Source organism: Labeo rohita, chromosome 6 (genome assembly GCF_022985175.1).
Source record: "Labeo rohita strain BAU-BD-2019 chromosome 6, IGBB_LRoh.1.0, whole genome shotgun sequence".
NCBI lineage: Eukaryota > Metazoa > Chordata > Actinopteri > Cypriniformes > Cyprinidae > Labeo > Labeo rohita.
The window spans coordinates 26,381,095-26,396,342 of record NC_066874.1 but is presented as its reverse complement, the minus strand read 5'-3'; the positions used below and the strand labels follow the sequence as shown (position 1 = coordinate 26,396,342).

Genomic DNA, 15,248 nt, shown 5'->3' with positions numbered 1-15,248 from the left:
CTATAAAAAGTCTTCAAGTTCTTTTTGAATCATGAATAACTCTGGTTGGTCAATTTTGGCCAGTGCTGAAAAAAGTAACAGTTAACATGTGATACTCTTATACGTTAAAGCAATAATTTACATCTGAACACACTCACATTAGAAACCGACATATCTATTACATTTAAAAACTGAGTTAAAAAAAAGAAAAAATAAAACAGCATAACTGCAAAAATCTTATTTAGGACGATCATATCTGAGACAACTTCCGGGCCACTACTCCCGCCCACTTCTGACTTATTCTGCTTCCATCCAACCCGCTATTTCTGTGGCACAGACACTTACGTGTATTTGTGATCTGGGTGATGACGTGTCCTCAACACGCTCCTAATAGAGCCGCTGACCGGTGTTCGCTAACCGCTAGACTGGGACCGTCATCAGAGGGACACCATGGCCAGTGAGTCGTCATGATTTTTACTTTACTTTACTTTACATTACTTTGAGTCTATTAGAAATAAATTAATCCGTTGTTTAGTTATAAACAACTGCTTTTTTAAAATGAACTGTTTAGCATGAGCGCTTCATTCATTCATTTTTGATTAGCAACTGTATTTTACTGCCAGAATCTCATGTTTTTTATTGTTTTATTGTGGAGTTTACAAAACACGCACTTATATAACACTTTATAGTTATTTTGTTGTCTAAAATGTGACTTTAATGGTTAATTTTGTAATTGCACAGATTTTTAAAGCGACCATAGCCAGCTAACGTTAACGTTAGTACATGGTCAATAAACTAGCTTTGGTCGAGAATGAATTTGATGTTTATTTTCATTGAATAGACACTGTATGCTTTTCAAAATTGTAAAATATTGCGCATAGCAAGTAATTTAATTAGGTAAAATGTGCGTAATTTAAATATAATGCTAACTTCATTTAAAAGCATGCTAACGTCGATAATTTCTGTTTTGAAGCATAGTTTGTTTTACTTTAACGCATGCATTTAATGCACAAATGAGGTTTTGATCTTGTTGTTCGAGACGTGGTTTTCTTCTTGGATTGAATGATGACGTTGCAGGACAGACAGATTCAAGTAACTTGTTTGAACTCCAGAAACTGTAAAGCCACGTCGCCTGAATCACCAATACCTCTCTCTTAGGATAGTAACGTTGTCTTGTTTTCTCAAGTTAGGCGTGACAACAATAAACGTAAGTGCATTTCTTTTCTTTTTCAGTTAAATTCCTGGAGGTTATAAAGCCGTTCTGTGCGGTTTTACCTGAGATTCAGAAACCAGAGAGGAGGGTATGCAGTTTGATCACATCAGCCTTTTGCTTTGCTTGTTTTTGTGGTGCTTTAGTTATACCAACTCTTTGAATCTCTTCCCCACAGATTCAGTTTAGAGAAAAAGTACTATGGACTGCAATCACCCTGTTCATCTTTCTGGTGTGCTGCCAGGTACGTTCACTCTTATTTAAACTCCTGAGCTTTCTGAAGTTCTCTAAACTGTTGATGAACAATAAAATCATACTTATGGATTTATAAACCTCTCAAACTAATCATTATCATCTTTGGATGTGTTTTATTTGCTTTCGGAGACTGCACACTTTGTTTTAATGACTTACTATGATTTCTGTCTTCCAGATTCCTCTCTTTGGAATCATGTCTTCAGACTCAGCAGATCCCTTTTACTGGATGAGAGTGATCCTGGCATCCAACAGAGGTGTGTATACCTGAATCAGCAATGCCAGACAGTGATTGAATCAGTCATCCCCTGTTGAACGGAGAGGAATGATTTAATCAAGCGTCACTGGCAGATTAATAACATTTGCGCATTATAATAGTAGGGGTGTGCATTGGCACTGCCCTCACGATTCGATTCGATTATGATTCACCAGGTAACGATTCGATTCAGTTCGATTCTATGATGCATTGCGATCCATCAAAATTCTACTGCACACAAGGCAAATTTTTTATCAGTCATGAGGCAATACAAGCAGATATTAAACAACAGATTTTATTGGCTGCTATGTGTCTCCTGTATCTTTGACATAAAAGTTATTAAATTAAATAAAATGTGATTAAATAAAATGTAATTAAATAAAATGGTACAGGGTATTGGATATGGCATTTTCAAACCTGAAAAAGAAAACAATCAAAATCAGTGCTTTCAGTGCTTTGAATGAGAAATGTTTCTCTTCTCTTTGCTTAAGAACCATTTGAAATTAAATAAATAGAGCATTAAAATAACAGCCAACTTTTTTCAGCAGTGAACATAAATATTTTTTTTTTTTTTTTACACACAGTAAAATAGCAGCTCTAAGACAGAGTTTTTAATAACCCGTCTATCGCGGTCATCTCCCTCCGCCTCAGCCATCTTGCTCGTTGTTGTTGTTATTCCCCCGGAACCGGAAGTATTTGAAACTTCACAACTTTATTTTCCGCCAGAAAATAAACAGTGACATAATCGATTATGGCACTTTGCCGCATCGATGCTGAATCGTTCATGCCCCGCATCGCGATGCATCGCCGAATCGATTATTGTTGACACCCCTATATAATAGCATTTAATTTTTTTTTTTTTCCTCTGCCAAAAAAATCTGTGCTTGTTTGATTGTTAATAAATAATACATATAAATAATACAATAAATATTATTTAAAATTAATATTTACTTCGAAACCACTCAATTATATGTGATATTTGGTATGCACAATATTTTGTGTGTGTTTTATTTTGGTCACCAGCCTATGGAAAATGCCACATTGGATTTAGTTAAAAAATTAATGTTTAATGTGTTTCAGGTACTCTGATGGAGTTGGGTATTTCTCCCATTGTGACATCTGGTCTGATCATGCAGCTGCTGGCTGGAGCTAAAATCATTGAGGTTGGAGACACACCTAAAGATAGAGCACTCTTCAACGGAGCTCAGAAACGTAGGACATTTTATAACACTCTATTATATAATTCTCATGCATGCAGGATAATATTATGGCTTATTACAAAACTCTCTTCATTTTGGTTGGTCAGTTGTGGATATACATACACGCATACATACACCCACACACACACTTGTTATTTATTTATTTATACTCTATATTTCATGACCATTTATTTAAGTAGGTATGTGGAATGAATCATTGTGCTATTTTTGCAATAGTGCAAGATCTTAATAACATGTCTTGTGGTCTTTCATACATTTAGCAAATAGACTTTGGTCAGATTGCACGCTGTATTAAATTTGAAACAGTTGAAGACGAGGCTGTGAGGGACGGACTTAGAGACTTTACAATGGCACACACTGTATAAAAGTCTGAGATCGCACAGTTTTAACAACTTTCAAAAGGATGTTTCATAAGCTGAACAGTTGTGTTGGTAAACAACAGTACAATCCTTTGAACGCATTGTACTTCTATCCCTCACAGCCTCGTTTTCATTCCTGTAAAAAAACTGAATGTGGTATACTCCTGACTCGTGTTAAGGTCTAATGCAGCTCCCAGTGCAACACTTTTGTGGGAAACCCATCTTAATATCATCACTGCATTTGTTTTTGTAAGACATCTAACTGTGAGATCTTTCCACCAGTTTTTGGCATGATTATCACCATTGGCCAGGCTATTGTGTATGTGATGACTGGCATGTATGGAGACCCTTCAGAGATGGGTGCTGGAATCTGCCTCCTCATCATCATCCAGGTAAATTCACATTATTTTTAGGCAGCTGTGCATAAAATATTTAGACATTTTAGTAGTGATAAACTGAATGATTCAGCCGATAACATTCCTTGCTTGGCCATTTAAAAAAAAATAAATCAGTTCCAAACATGTCCTGACAGCATTGTGAATGGATAATGCACATTTCCCTTTTCAGTCATTATTATTGGGTATTGTTTACATTTAATTTTCATACTCATTCTTTTAGATATTGACACTGATGTTAAAACACTAAATCTGTATTTACCTTACTATGGAACCACTTTTTGTTATCTCTCTCTAGCCTCCTTCAGGTTATTGGTTATCACCGTTGATTGTTGAATTGCCTGTAAATTCTCAAGACTTTGCTCTGTCTATCGCAGTGACCTTTGCAGGCATAATAATCTTGTCTGTTTGTATTCATATCTGCTATCTATGCAAATGAGTGTCATTTTAAAAAGACTGTCTAATCAGCATCTTGAATCTCATTAGTCTCATCTTGTGGTTTGTTTTGTGAAGAACATAATCCTGTTGTTGCAAACACCTTCCTTTAGTTAATTATGCTATGTTTTAACAGCTAATGTTGATTTGTATGTTCTTTGTAGTTGTTTGTTGCTGGTCTGATCGTGCTGCTTCTGGATGAGTTGCTGCAGAAGGGCTACGGATTGGGCTCTGGTATCTCACTGTTCATTGCCACCAACATCTGTGAGACAATTGTGTGGAAGGCATTCAGCCCAACCACAGTCAACACAGGAAGAGGTTTGTGTTCAGGATGTAACATCTTGTTTTGAAACATTCTGTGGTGTCATTTGTAATATTGATTGAATTTTGTTTGTGCACATACAGGTACTGAGTTTGAGGGAGCCATTATTGCTCTGTTCCACCTGTTGGCCACTCGTACCGATAAAGTGCGGGCACTGAGAGAAGCCTTCTACAGACAGAACCTGCCCAACCTCATGAACCTCATTGCTACAATCTTTGTTTTTGCAGTGGTCATATATTTTCAGGTTAGTGGGTTACTGCATAAAGGTGTGGTCACATCGGCAAAAGAAGTTCCATATCATAGTCAAGTAGGGCTGTGCGATAAATCGCATGCGATATTAAATGCGCATCTTGTCAGTAAAGCCGGTTTTGTAATCAGCAGTAAATCTCCATCACGTGTGTGCTTTCAGATAGAGCAGCGTTTACTACACAAAAGCTGTTGTTCACTGACAAGCTGCGCAAGCTTGATAATATCATCTGCGTGGTTTTGCGCAGCTTGTCAATGAACTACAGCTCTGTGTAGTTAATGCTGCTCTATCTGAAAGCACACACATGATTGAGATTTACTACTGATTACAGAACCAGCTTTACTGACAAGATGCGCATTTGATATCGCATGCGATTTATTGTGCAGCCCTAAATCCAAGTCCAAGCCCTAAATGCAGCAAATTCTAGTGACCAACTTAAAAACAAGCGAAGCTTGCTTGGGGAAGTTTTTTTCCCTCACACAGAACTCCAGTATGTGCAGATTCCTATTGGAATGACAGGATTTTGATGTCCATACTTTAAAGGAGAAGTTCACTTTCAGAATGAAAATTTCCTGATAATTTACTCACCCCCTTGTCATCCAAGATGTTCATACCTTTCTTTCTGCAGTCGCAAAGAAATTGTTTTTTGAGAAAAAACATTCCAAGAAGTTTCTCCATATAATGAACTTCAATAATGGCCAATGTTCAAATGAAGTTTCAGTGAAGCTTCAAAGGGCTTTACACAATCCTAACTGAGAAATGCGGGTCTTATCTAGTGAAACTATCAGTAATTTTCATTAAATTATATACTTTTTAACCACAAATGCTTGTCTTGTACTAGTTCTGGGTGCGCATGCGCGTCTTCACGCATTATGTAATCACGCTGGAGAAGTCACGCGCAGTTAGTTCTTCATCTGTGTATTTTGGTTCAAACAGGTAGTGGAGGGTGATAAACTCCATCTAATTTTTTTTTTTTTTTTTCCTCCAGCTTTTTTTTTTTCTTTTTTTGTAAAAGGAATTTGACTTTCTTTGCGCGTTCGCTTTATAAACACTGGGTCGGTACTTACTCCTATGTCAGACATGCGTGATTGCGTATATATATTTATATTTTTCTTAGAAAATCACTGATCGTTTCGCTTGATAAGACCCTTATTCCTGGGCTGGGATTGTGTAGAGTCCTTTGAAGCTGTATTGAAACTGCAATTTGGACCTTCAACCTGTTGACCACCATTGAAGTCCACTGTATGGAGAGAACTCAAAAACCTTAATTTCTTAATTTCAAATCCTTAACCCTAATTAGCTGACTCTTCGTGCACATAGAGCTGCACAAATAATCAAAAAAAAAGTTAAATTATGATATGGTTCAGTGGCTTTCAAATGCAAACATCTCATGATCCAGCAGCTCTGTTCAAAGTAAATGGAACTCCTCTCTGCAACTGCTTTCAGTTTGGGTCACTAATAATGTTAATTTGAAAATTCTATCAGATATTGCAGATATAACAAGTATTAGATGCTAAGTATATTATTTCCTATTCCACAGGGCTTTAGAGTCGACCTTCCTATCAAATCTGCACGTTACCGTGGCCAGTACAACACATATCCCATCAAACTCTTCTACACCTCCAACATTCCCATCATCCTGCAATCTGCATTGGTGTCCAACCTATACATCATTTCTCAAATGCTCTCCACTCGCTTCAGCGGAAACTTCTTGGTCAACTTGCTGGGGACTTGGTCGGTAAGTGACTTGTTTAAACTTTCCCATATTTACCTTGTCTAAACAGTTTTTATTCTTATTTAATCATTTTTTATGCATTTTTTTTTTCTTGCACCTATAAATAGTGTAACATTTTAAATGTGTAAGATTTTAAATCAATTTAACAAAGCTGCTTGTTTTCAAACATTCATTCATATAAACTGGCAGTATTAAATTAACTCATTTTTAAACAGATCTTGAAACAAAATGAATTATTCATTTTGTTTCAAGAACGTTTTTTTTTTTTTTTTTAAGTAAGATGTTAGAACATGTTAATAATGGTAATTAAATAATTTAAATGTTTGAATAATTCTATGGCCCCTTGTTGCTGAGAGCCTCTAGTGTGCCCTCTATTTAACTTTTAAACTATTTAAATTAGAGAAATGAGTACTTTTATTTATTAATCAAAAGCAATTATGAAGACATTCTAGAATTCTATTTTAGATAAATGCTGTTCTTCTGAACTTTCTATTCATCAAAGAAACCTGAAAAAATTCTACTCAGCTGTTTTCAACAACAATAATAATAATAATAATGTTTTGAGCAGCAAATCAGAATATTGGAATGATTTCTGAAGGATCATGTGACTGGAGTAATGATGCTTTGGCAGTTCAGCTTTGAAAATCACAGAAATAAATTACATTTTAAAATGTATTCAAATAGAAAGCAGTTATTTAAAATAGTACAATTTTTAAAATAGTTTTACTGTTTTTGCCGTACTTTGGATCAAATAAATGCAGGCTTGGTCAGCAGAAAAGACTTAAAAAAAAAACATTAAAAATCTTGCTGTTCAAAAACTTTTGACTGGTAGTGTATGTGGTCTGCCCTCATGGAGGCTGCCAGTTTGAATCACATGACCAAATGAAAGCTACTTTTAATTTGCTTATCAGACTATTTGAGTTTTGTAACAAACTAAAGTGTGAGGTTTTTTTTTGTTGTTGTTGTTTAACAGGATACCTCAAGTGGAGGGCCAGCTCGTGCATACCCAGTAGGTGGTCTGTGTTACTACCTCTCTCCCCCAGAGTCCTTCAGCACAGTACTGGAAGATCCGGTGCATGCCGTCATTTACATCATCTTCATGCTGGGATCCTGTGCTTTCTTCTCTAAGACCTGGATCGAGGTGTCTGGATCCTCAGCCAAAGATGTAAGAGCAATAGACCATTCCTGCTTATTTATTACACTGAGCTTCATTGCATTTATATAGACTTCATGTGTACGCTTTGCATTACTTAGGTTGCCAAACAGCTGAAAGAACAGCAGATGGTTATGAGGGGACACAGAGAAACCTCTATGGTCCATGAACTCAACAGGTAAAAAATAGAGCACTCAAACTAATTAGACTTTATAAGTCAAACATGGAATGACTATAAAATGTTCTTTAAATCTTTGTTTAGGTACATCCCCACAGCTGCAGCTTTCGGCGGGCTGTGTATAGGTGGTCTCTCAGTCATGGCTGACTTCCTGGGAGCCATCGGCTCAGGAACTGGAATCTTGTTGGCCGTCACCATCATCTACCAGTACTTTGAGATCTTTGTGAAAGAACAGAGTGAAGTGGGCAGCATGGGTGCTCTCCTCTTTTAGTACAGCCCTCTGTGACCACATCAGACTGACTGTTAAGTTTTATATGAATTTTTTTTTTTTTTTTTTTAACGCACAAATTCAATGTTCTACATCAAGGATGTGCTCCCACTGTGCACCTGATCCTGACCTGTAGTGGCTCGCTTGGTCGTTCTCTTGGGAAAAATATGGCAGCTTGATATCTCAGTATTAAGCATGGGAATGCAACCATCCTTATTTTTCACACTTACAATTTTTTTTTTTTTTAATATCTCCGAAGCCAATATCCATGTGTGGGTGTTTGTGATTACGTGTAATTCCTTTCAGTAATGCATAATAGAAGAAACACGTCCAAACTTGATCAGCCCTGAGTACGCCCTGAACTAAATATGTCTCTGTATGTGTGTGATGTGGTGAGCACGATGCTTTATCATGCCGGCGGTTGATTTGGTGTAAATAAAAAGATTTTTACAGTGTATGTGTGGGTATGTGCACATTTGCCGGTTGCATTTTGTGTGGGCTGAGTGTGTGATTAACATGAGATTGGTTGTTAAATTTGCCCAAGTTTATTAATGCCATTCCTTTGAGATTTACTGCATTGGATTTGTTGAAATTTTGCCAACAGAAGTTTCTGTTATATTTAAGTTTATTGTTTTCTTCCTGTATTTACAAACTATAATAAAATATTTCTGTGTATTTCAGTCACACTACTTAAGAATATTTCTATTCTAAACCCTTTTAGATCTAATTAGCTGTGGTTTCATTTAGTGGACCAAATGCTGCAGAAACTGCCTGTTAATCAATATGCAAGTGTTGATATGAGAGGATGTGCTTTGTAAAAGAATGTTTCATGTGTTGTTTTGTTATTCAGGCCACAGTATTAAAATGTATTGCGAATACTTTTGGAGTTTTGTTCTTTGTACATTTTTGAAAAATGTTTTCTAAAGTTATTTGAAGACAAAATACTTAATTTTCCAATGTACTATCCTTTCAGATGCAGTGTAAAGCATCCCCTAAGAATGCTTGAATATTTAATAAATTAAAAAAGATATTTAAATTGTGTAATAATATGAAATGCCGCAGTGGAAAAATACACTAAATTGTAAGAATAATCGTAATTATACTTGCGCATTTATTTATTTATTTAAACAAATGTGAGAATTGGGTCAATTTAGATAAATACACTACCAGACAAAAGTTTTTAAGGTTTTTTTTAAATGAATTTGCTTCTGCTCACCAAGCCTGCATTTGCTTGATCCAAAATACAGCAAAAGCAGTAATATTGTAAAATATTTTTATTTCAAATAACTGCTTTTTAATAAATATTTTTTAAAATGTAATTTATTTCTGTGGTCAAAGCTAAATTTTCAGCATCAGTCTTCAGTGTCACATGATCCTTCAGAAATCGTTCTAATATGCTGATTTGCTGAAAAACATTTATTATTATTTTCAATATTTAAAACATTTTTTCAGGATTCTTTGATGAATAGAAAGATCCAAAGATTACCATTTATCTGAAATTAAAAAAAAAAAAAAAAAACTTTTGTAATATACACTATACCATTCAAATGCTTAAAGTCAGTTTTATTTATTTATTTAAATTTTTGGTTATACTAAAAGTAATTAATACTTTTTTTTTTTTGCTGTACTTTGGATCAAATAAATGCAGGCTTGGTGAGCACAAGATACTTCTTTCAAAATCTAAAATAACATTACTGTTCAAAAACTTTTGACTGGTAGTGTATATATTTTTAAAAGTATATATCTGTGAAAAGCTACATATATAAATGTGTGCGTATATATTACAAAAATTACAATATTGTAGTAATGTTTCTATACCAAAACCATGTGTTTAACTGATTTAAGGTCAACTTAATATTTGAACTTCAATTATGAAAATGTTACAGAAAAGACTTTTATTTTGAAAAAACGTTCTCTGCTAGTGAGTTTACGTCTCAGCAGCAGTAGCGGCTCGATGGTGTCGCATCCTGGTTTGAGTCGTTATCGGGCTTCGAGGAGATAAACTGCAATTTGAATACGAGAGTAGGTACAATAACTGCATTATGATAAAGTCTCAGTTGTCGCAACATGTAGCGTCGAAAATATAGGATATGCTCGGTGCGGGTGTTTATATGTGAAAAAAGATGCCTCACTACCCTAAGCCTGAAAGAAGGTTGTTAGCAATAAGCTAACCCTAATGCGTCGGTACAGTGGGTGGATTTAACATAAAATGAAATCTGAAGCACCAGTTTTTCTTTTTCTGTGTTCTGTAACAGACTGAGACGCCATACACATGTATGAACTTCACATGAACATCAACAAATAAATTGGAAACCGCCGTTAAATTGGGCGATAAATGTAGCATATGTCATTCTTCTGAAGGTCTGAGCAGATTTGACTTATTTAACCTTTATTAGGCACTTGAGGGAATCGAGTACTAGCTTATTATGAAAATATCAGTGCTGTCTTTTTGTATACATGCACTAATTATTAATTCACAATGGTTCACAATGATTTGATTTGTTATTTTTAGTATATCTCTGATCATTAGATTATATTGAGTTTAAGAGTTTGCTACATCTCATGTTTTGTTTCAGGGTGGAGATATCCAATAAACTAAAGCATGGCTGAGCCCGAGCTCCTTCTGGACTCCAATATTCGTCTTTGGGTTGTGCTGCCTATTGTGTTTATTACTTTTCTGGTTGGAGTGATCCGTCATTATGTATCAATTCTGTTACAAAGTGACAAGAAGCTCACGTTAGAGCAGGTTTCAGACAGGTAACTTTCATTGGACTGTTTCATTATGTTTTGTAAATCACAAAATGTTACGAAACACTAAAGATCATGTTCTCTACACAGTCAGGTTCTCATCAGGAGCAGAGTTTTACGGGAAAATGGAAAATACATCCCCAAACAAGTAAGCCTCTCTTGTCTTTTATGTGTGTTTTGCTTGATTACCGAAGGGCTGAAACCAAATTGTTATCTCTTGCTAAAATAGTCTTTCTTGATGAGAAAATTCTACTTCAATAATCAAGAAGATGGATTTTTCAAGAAGACCAAAAGAAAGGTGGTTCCACCATCTCCAATGACTGGTGAGCCTTGGTGGAAATTCTTTAAATGTGTATGTTATATCATAAAATGACAGTCACGACTGAGTGACAAGGTTAATGCGATGTTATTCATTCAATTAGATCCCAGCATGTTGACAGACATGATGAAAGGCAATGTGACAAACGTCCTGCCTATGATCCTTATTGGTGGCTGGATCAACTGGACCTTTTCTGGATTTGTTACAAGTAAGAGATAGGATTTTTCATTATCAAATATGAGAGTGCGGCTACTTGAAGTTTATTCTTACAGAAAATGTTTTAACGCATTTGTAATTCTGTTCTCTCTCAAGCAAAGGTACCGTTTCCTCTCACACTCCGCTTCAAGCCGATGCTGCAGCAGGGAATTGAGTTGCTCTCTCTAGATGCCTCCTGGTTAGTGCTCTCAAACCCAAAGAGTGTTTTTATTTTATTCAAAGCTGTGTCTTTAAACAATCTTGCGCTGTGTACATCCACAGGGTGAGTTCAGCATCTTGGTATTTCCTGAATGTCTTTGGTCTCAGGAGCATGTATTCCCTGATACTTGGACAAGACAATGGTAAATAACTTTACTAATGTTCCTTTTTAATGTTCCCATAATTTTGTGGATTATTTTTGTACTTTCTGGGTTGAATTTTGGTCGTTTTGTTGGGGTGATGCAGCGCTGTTGCCAACATTCTCCACAAATAATACTTTCCTTCACTCAAAAACTGACATGCATATAAGCTCAGATCAGTGAAGCCTACAACCAATCACTTCAAACAAGCAAAACAAACAAAAGAAATACAAAACCTGTGATTATTGAAAAAACAACTTGACAGACAGATCCGGTCATTCTGGTCATTTTTGACCTGGGAACTCCGAATTAGGTCACAGATTTTCAGCACAGCACAAGGGCTAAATTTGTTGTAGAAATAGCTTTTGCCTTTAAATGTTTAGTTAAAAAATAATTTGAATACTTTTAGAATTTAGAATTGTAAGCATATTTTTTATTAGGGCCTGAGCACTGATAGTGCGAGGACCCTATTGGAATTGCTCAGTTTTTTCTTCTACTCCATTGCATTTTTTAAGGGCCTAAACATGCTCAAACTCAAGAAACTTTGCACACGCGCCAAAAGTGGTGAAAATTTACATCTCATATGGGTTTCAGAACTGGGTGTGGCAAAATGGCTCAATAGCGCCACCTATAATATTTCAACAAAGTGCCTCTCGAGCTACATTTCATGTACATGTACGAAATTCGGTAGACACATGTAACATACCAATACCTACAAAAAAGTCCTGCGGTACAAAGTCTAAAACCCAACACGTCTAATAACAGTATTTAAACGAATTCCTCCTAGAGATTTAAACAGATCAACTCCAAATTTGGTCAGTGTAATCTAAAGCCCTTTGTGACGTTAAATTGCAAAGATCTTGAGTTTTTGTTGAAGCGTGTGTCTGTGGTGGCCTGACAAATTTCGATATTTCGGCATGAAACAGGAGGTTGTTATAATTCAGGCATACAATATATGATCTGCACCAAAATTCACGTTTGATAAGAGTCCTGTTTTGAAAACACGCCCATGCCCGTATTTAGTTATAGTTATAACGCCACCTGCTGGCAACAGGAAGTGGCATGTTTAATGCTCTAACGAACTCTTTCTAGAGATTTAAAGAAATCAACATTACATTTGGTCAGTCTAATCTAAAGGCCTTTGTGATGTTAAATTGCAAATATCTTGAGTTTTCGTTAAAGGGCGTGTCTGTGGTGGCCTGACAAAGTTCAGTGTTTTACCATGTAAAAGAAAGTTGTTATATCTTAGCCATACAATGTCTGATTTGCCCCAGACTTTACCCATTTGATAAGACATCTAAAGGCCAATATTCTCTTATAGTCATAGCGCCACCTGTTGGCAACAGGAAATGACTCGTTTTACACTAACTTAAACATGCAATGTGCAATCTGCACTAAACTTGACATGTTTGGCTTGCCCGAAGACATCTAAAGGCCAATATTCAGTTATAATCATAGCGCCATGTCATGTTTTACAGTAACTCAAGCATACCATGTTTAAACTGCAACAAACCTCATGTTTGATTCAAGTCCTGGCCTGAAGACATCTACATGCCAATGTTCATAGCGCCACCAGCTGGCAGCAGGATGTTTGGCATATATAAATGACTTTGACATACTCCTATATTTACCACTTTAAATGCATATTTTTATTATTTAATTCAGGTAGGCCCTGTATATGAAGTATGTATGCAATTAATTGTCTTACATTTGCAACAGGTGCAGATCAGTCTCGCATCATGCAGGAACAGATGAGTGGTGCTGCGATGGCAATGCCTGCGGATACAAACAAAGCATTCAAGGTATCACAAATTAGGCGCTGCACAGTAATCTTATTAAATTTACAAAAAAGTTGTTAATTTTATATATTATTTTGAGGCTGTCAACTTTAATGTTTTCTTTAGTTTTTTAAAGACTTACGTATGAATGTTGTTCTTAGGCGGAATGGGAAGCTCTTGAGTTGACGGATCATCAGTGGGCCTTGGAAAATGTTGAGGAGGATCTGATGAGTAAGGACTTGGACTTGTCTGGGATGTTCAGCAAGGAGTTGCCAACAGGCATCTTCTAAGTGCCTGTCCACTACTGAGAGGTTTTGGAGGACCTCACTGAATTAAAAGAGTGATTTGTCAGACTGGTTTTGGGAGTGACAAATCACTTCCATTCAGATTTTTTCTTTTTCTAGAAAGTGTCATAAACCTCATTGCAGACATATCACATTTTGTGTAATATGCATGCACCATTCCCTCCATTGGTCATTTTTGCTCAGACGTATGTGTCATAGTGTGACAAAGCTTTGAGCTTTAAGCTTAATGGATTATCTCTTGCGACTGCATTCATACAGCACAACCGAAACATTACAGTGCACCCTATAATGTAGCGTGTTGCCTGGTTTTCTTGAAAACATTCCCTGATGATTATTGCTACGTCGTCTTTATTATTTTTTTTTTCTTTAAACACAATTTTTGTTGTATTTTAACCCCATTTTCTTATTTTACTAGGACCATATGATTGGACCAAGTAGGCAAAAAGGAAGTTTTTGGAAGTGATTTGGTTTTAAAAAGTGGATCAGACCATAACTTAGGTTCAGTTTCCTAAATAGTATGTAAATTTACTAGTGTTTTAGATGCTTTCTTATGGTGCCAAAACACCATGCACTGAGTATGTAGTGAATAAGACCTCCTTACAGATTAGGATTTATTGGCATGTTTAATATTTATTTGACTTTATTAAATGTCATTTTATGGTTTTGTTAAATAAATGTTCCTGACTACATTTACTAGATGTGTACAGTCTGTTTTACCAAACAGTGATGCACTGTTCTGTATTTTTTGTTTTTAATTATTTCATTTTTCTACCACTGCTGAAGAAAAATGGGTCCACCATTAAGTTCTTATTTTACTCTATTTACTTTTTAACATTATTATTTCTGGTCTCTGATTGTGCAGATTCATTTTTAATAATTTATTTACAAATCTCTTTTTAGGACATTTTAAAAAATGCTGTTTAAAAAATATAAAATAATGTATATAAAGTAATGCTATTTATTAACACCAGTTCTGTATTGTATGGTAAGTCACAACAAACATTTTTTGACAATGTCAAAAAACTCCCAATTCATTTTCTCCTCCAACTTCAAAATCGTCCTACATCACTGTTTTACCTTTTTGTAAAAGGTGTTTGATCTTTGCATGTTCACTTTGTAAACACTGGGTTGGTACTTCTGCAGTGATGTAGGACGATTTTAAAGTTGGAGGAGAAAATGAGATAAGAGTTTTTTGACATACCCTAACTGTCAGGAATACACAGTTCATGCAGAGCTAGACCAAGATGAGCGTTTGTGGTTAAAAAAAAATTAATTGCACTTTTTTTTTTTTTTTTTTTAAAATAACTGATCGTTTCGCTAGATAAGACCCTTCTTCCTTGGCTGGGATCGTTTAGAGCCCTTTGAAGCTGCAATTAAACTGCATTTTGGAAGTTCAAACTCAGGGGCACCATAGATATCCATTATATGGAGAGAAATCCCGAAATAGTTTCCTCAAAAAACATAATTTCTTTACAGCTGAATAAATAAAGACATGAACATGTTGGATGAAAAGGGGGTGAGTACATCATCAGTAA

General features: G+C 35.7%; 2 protein-coding genes across 3 annotated transcripts; both read left to right on the top strand.

Annotated features, from left to right (window-relative positions):
• Positions 1-316: 316 nt before the first annotated feature.
• sec61a1l (SEC61 translocon subunit alpha 1, like) lies at positions 317-8,887 on the top strand. The gene is made up of 12 exons (XM_051113346.1): positions 317-436; positions 1,213-1,280; positions 1,368-1,433; positions 1,620-1,698; positions 2,778-2,909; positions 3,559-3,668; positions 4,271-4,424; positions 4,512-4,672; positions 6,216-6,413; positions 7,384-7,575; positions 7,665-7,741; positions 7,826-8,887. The coding sequence occupies exons 1-12, from the start codon at positions 430-432 to the stop codon at positions 8,010-8,012; spliced, it is 1,431 nt and encodes a 476-aa protein (XP_050969303.1). The 5' UTR covers positions 317-429; the 3' UTR covers positions 8,013-8,887.
• Positions 8,888-9,924: 1,037 nt separating this feature from the next.
• On the top strand, positions 9,925-14,406 carry emc3 (ER membrane protein complex subunit 3). 2 transcript variants are annotated; one of them, XM_051113432.1, is made up of 9 exons: positions 9,925-10,031; positions 10,586-10,766; positions 10,848-10,905; positions 10,987-11,080; positions 11,180-11,284; positions 11,389-11,470; positions 11,554-11,633; positions 13,350-13,432; positions 13,570-14,406. In XM_051113432.1, the coding sequence occupies exons 2-9, from the start codon at positions 10,612-10,614 to the stop codon at positions 13,696-13,698; spliced, it is 786 nt and encodes a 261-aa protein (XP_050969389.1). In that variant the 5' UTR covers positions 9,925-10,031; positions 10,586-10,611; the 3' UTR covers positions 13,699-14,406. The 2 variants fall into 2 exon arrangements, with proteins under 2 accessions (XP_050969389.1, XP_050969388.1); XM_051113431.1 differs by having other exon boundaries at positions 9,931-10,035.
• The last annotated feature ends 842 nt before the right edge of the window (positions 14,407-15,248 follow it).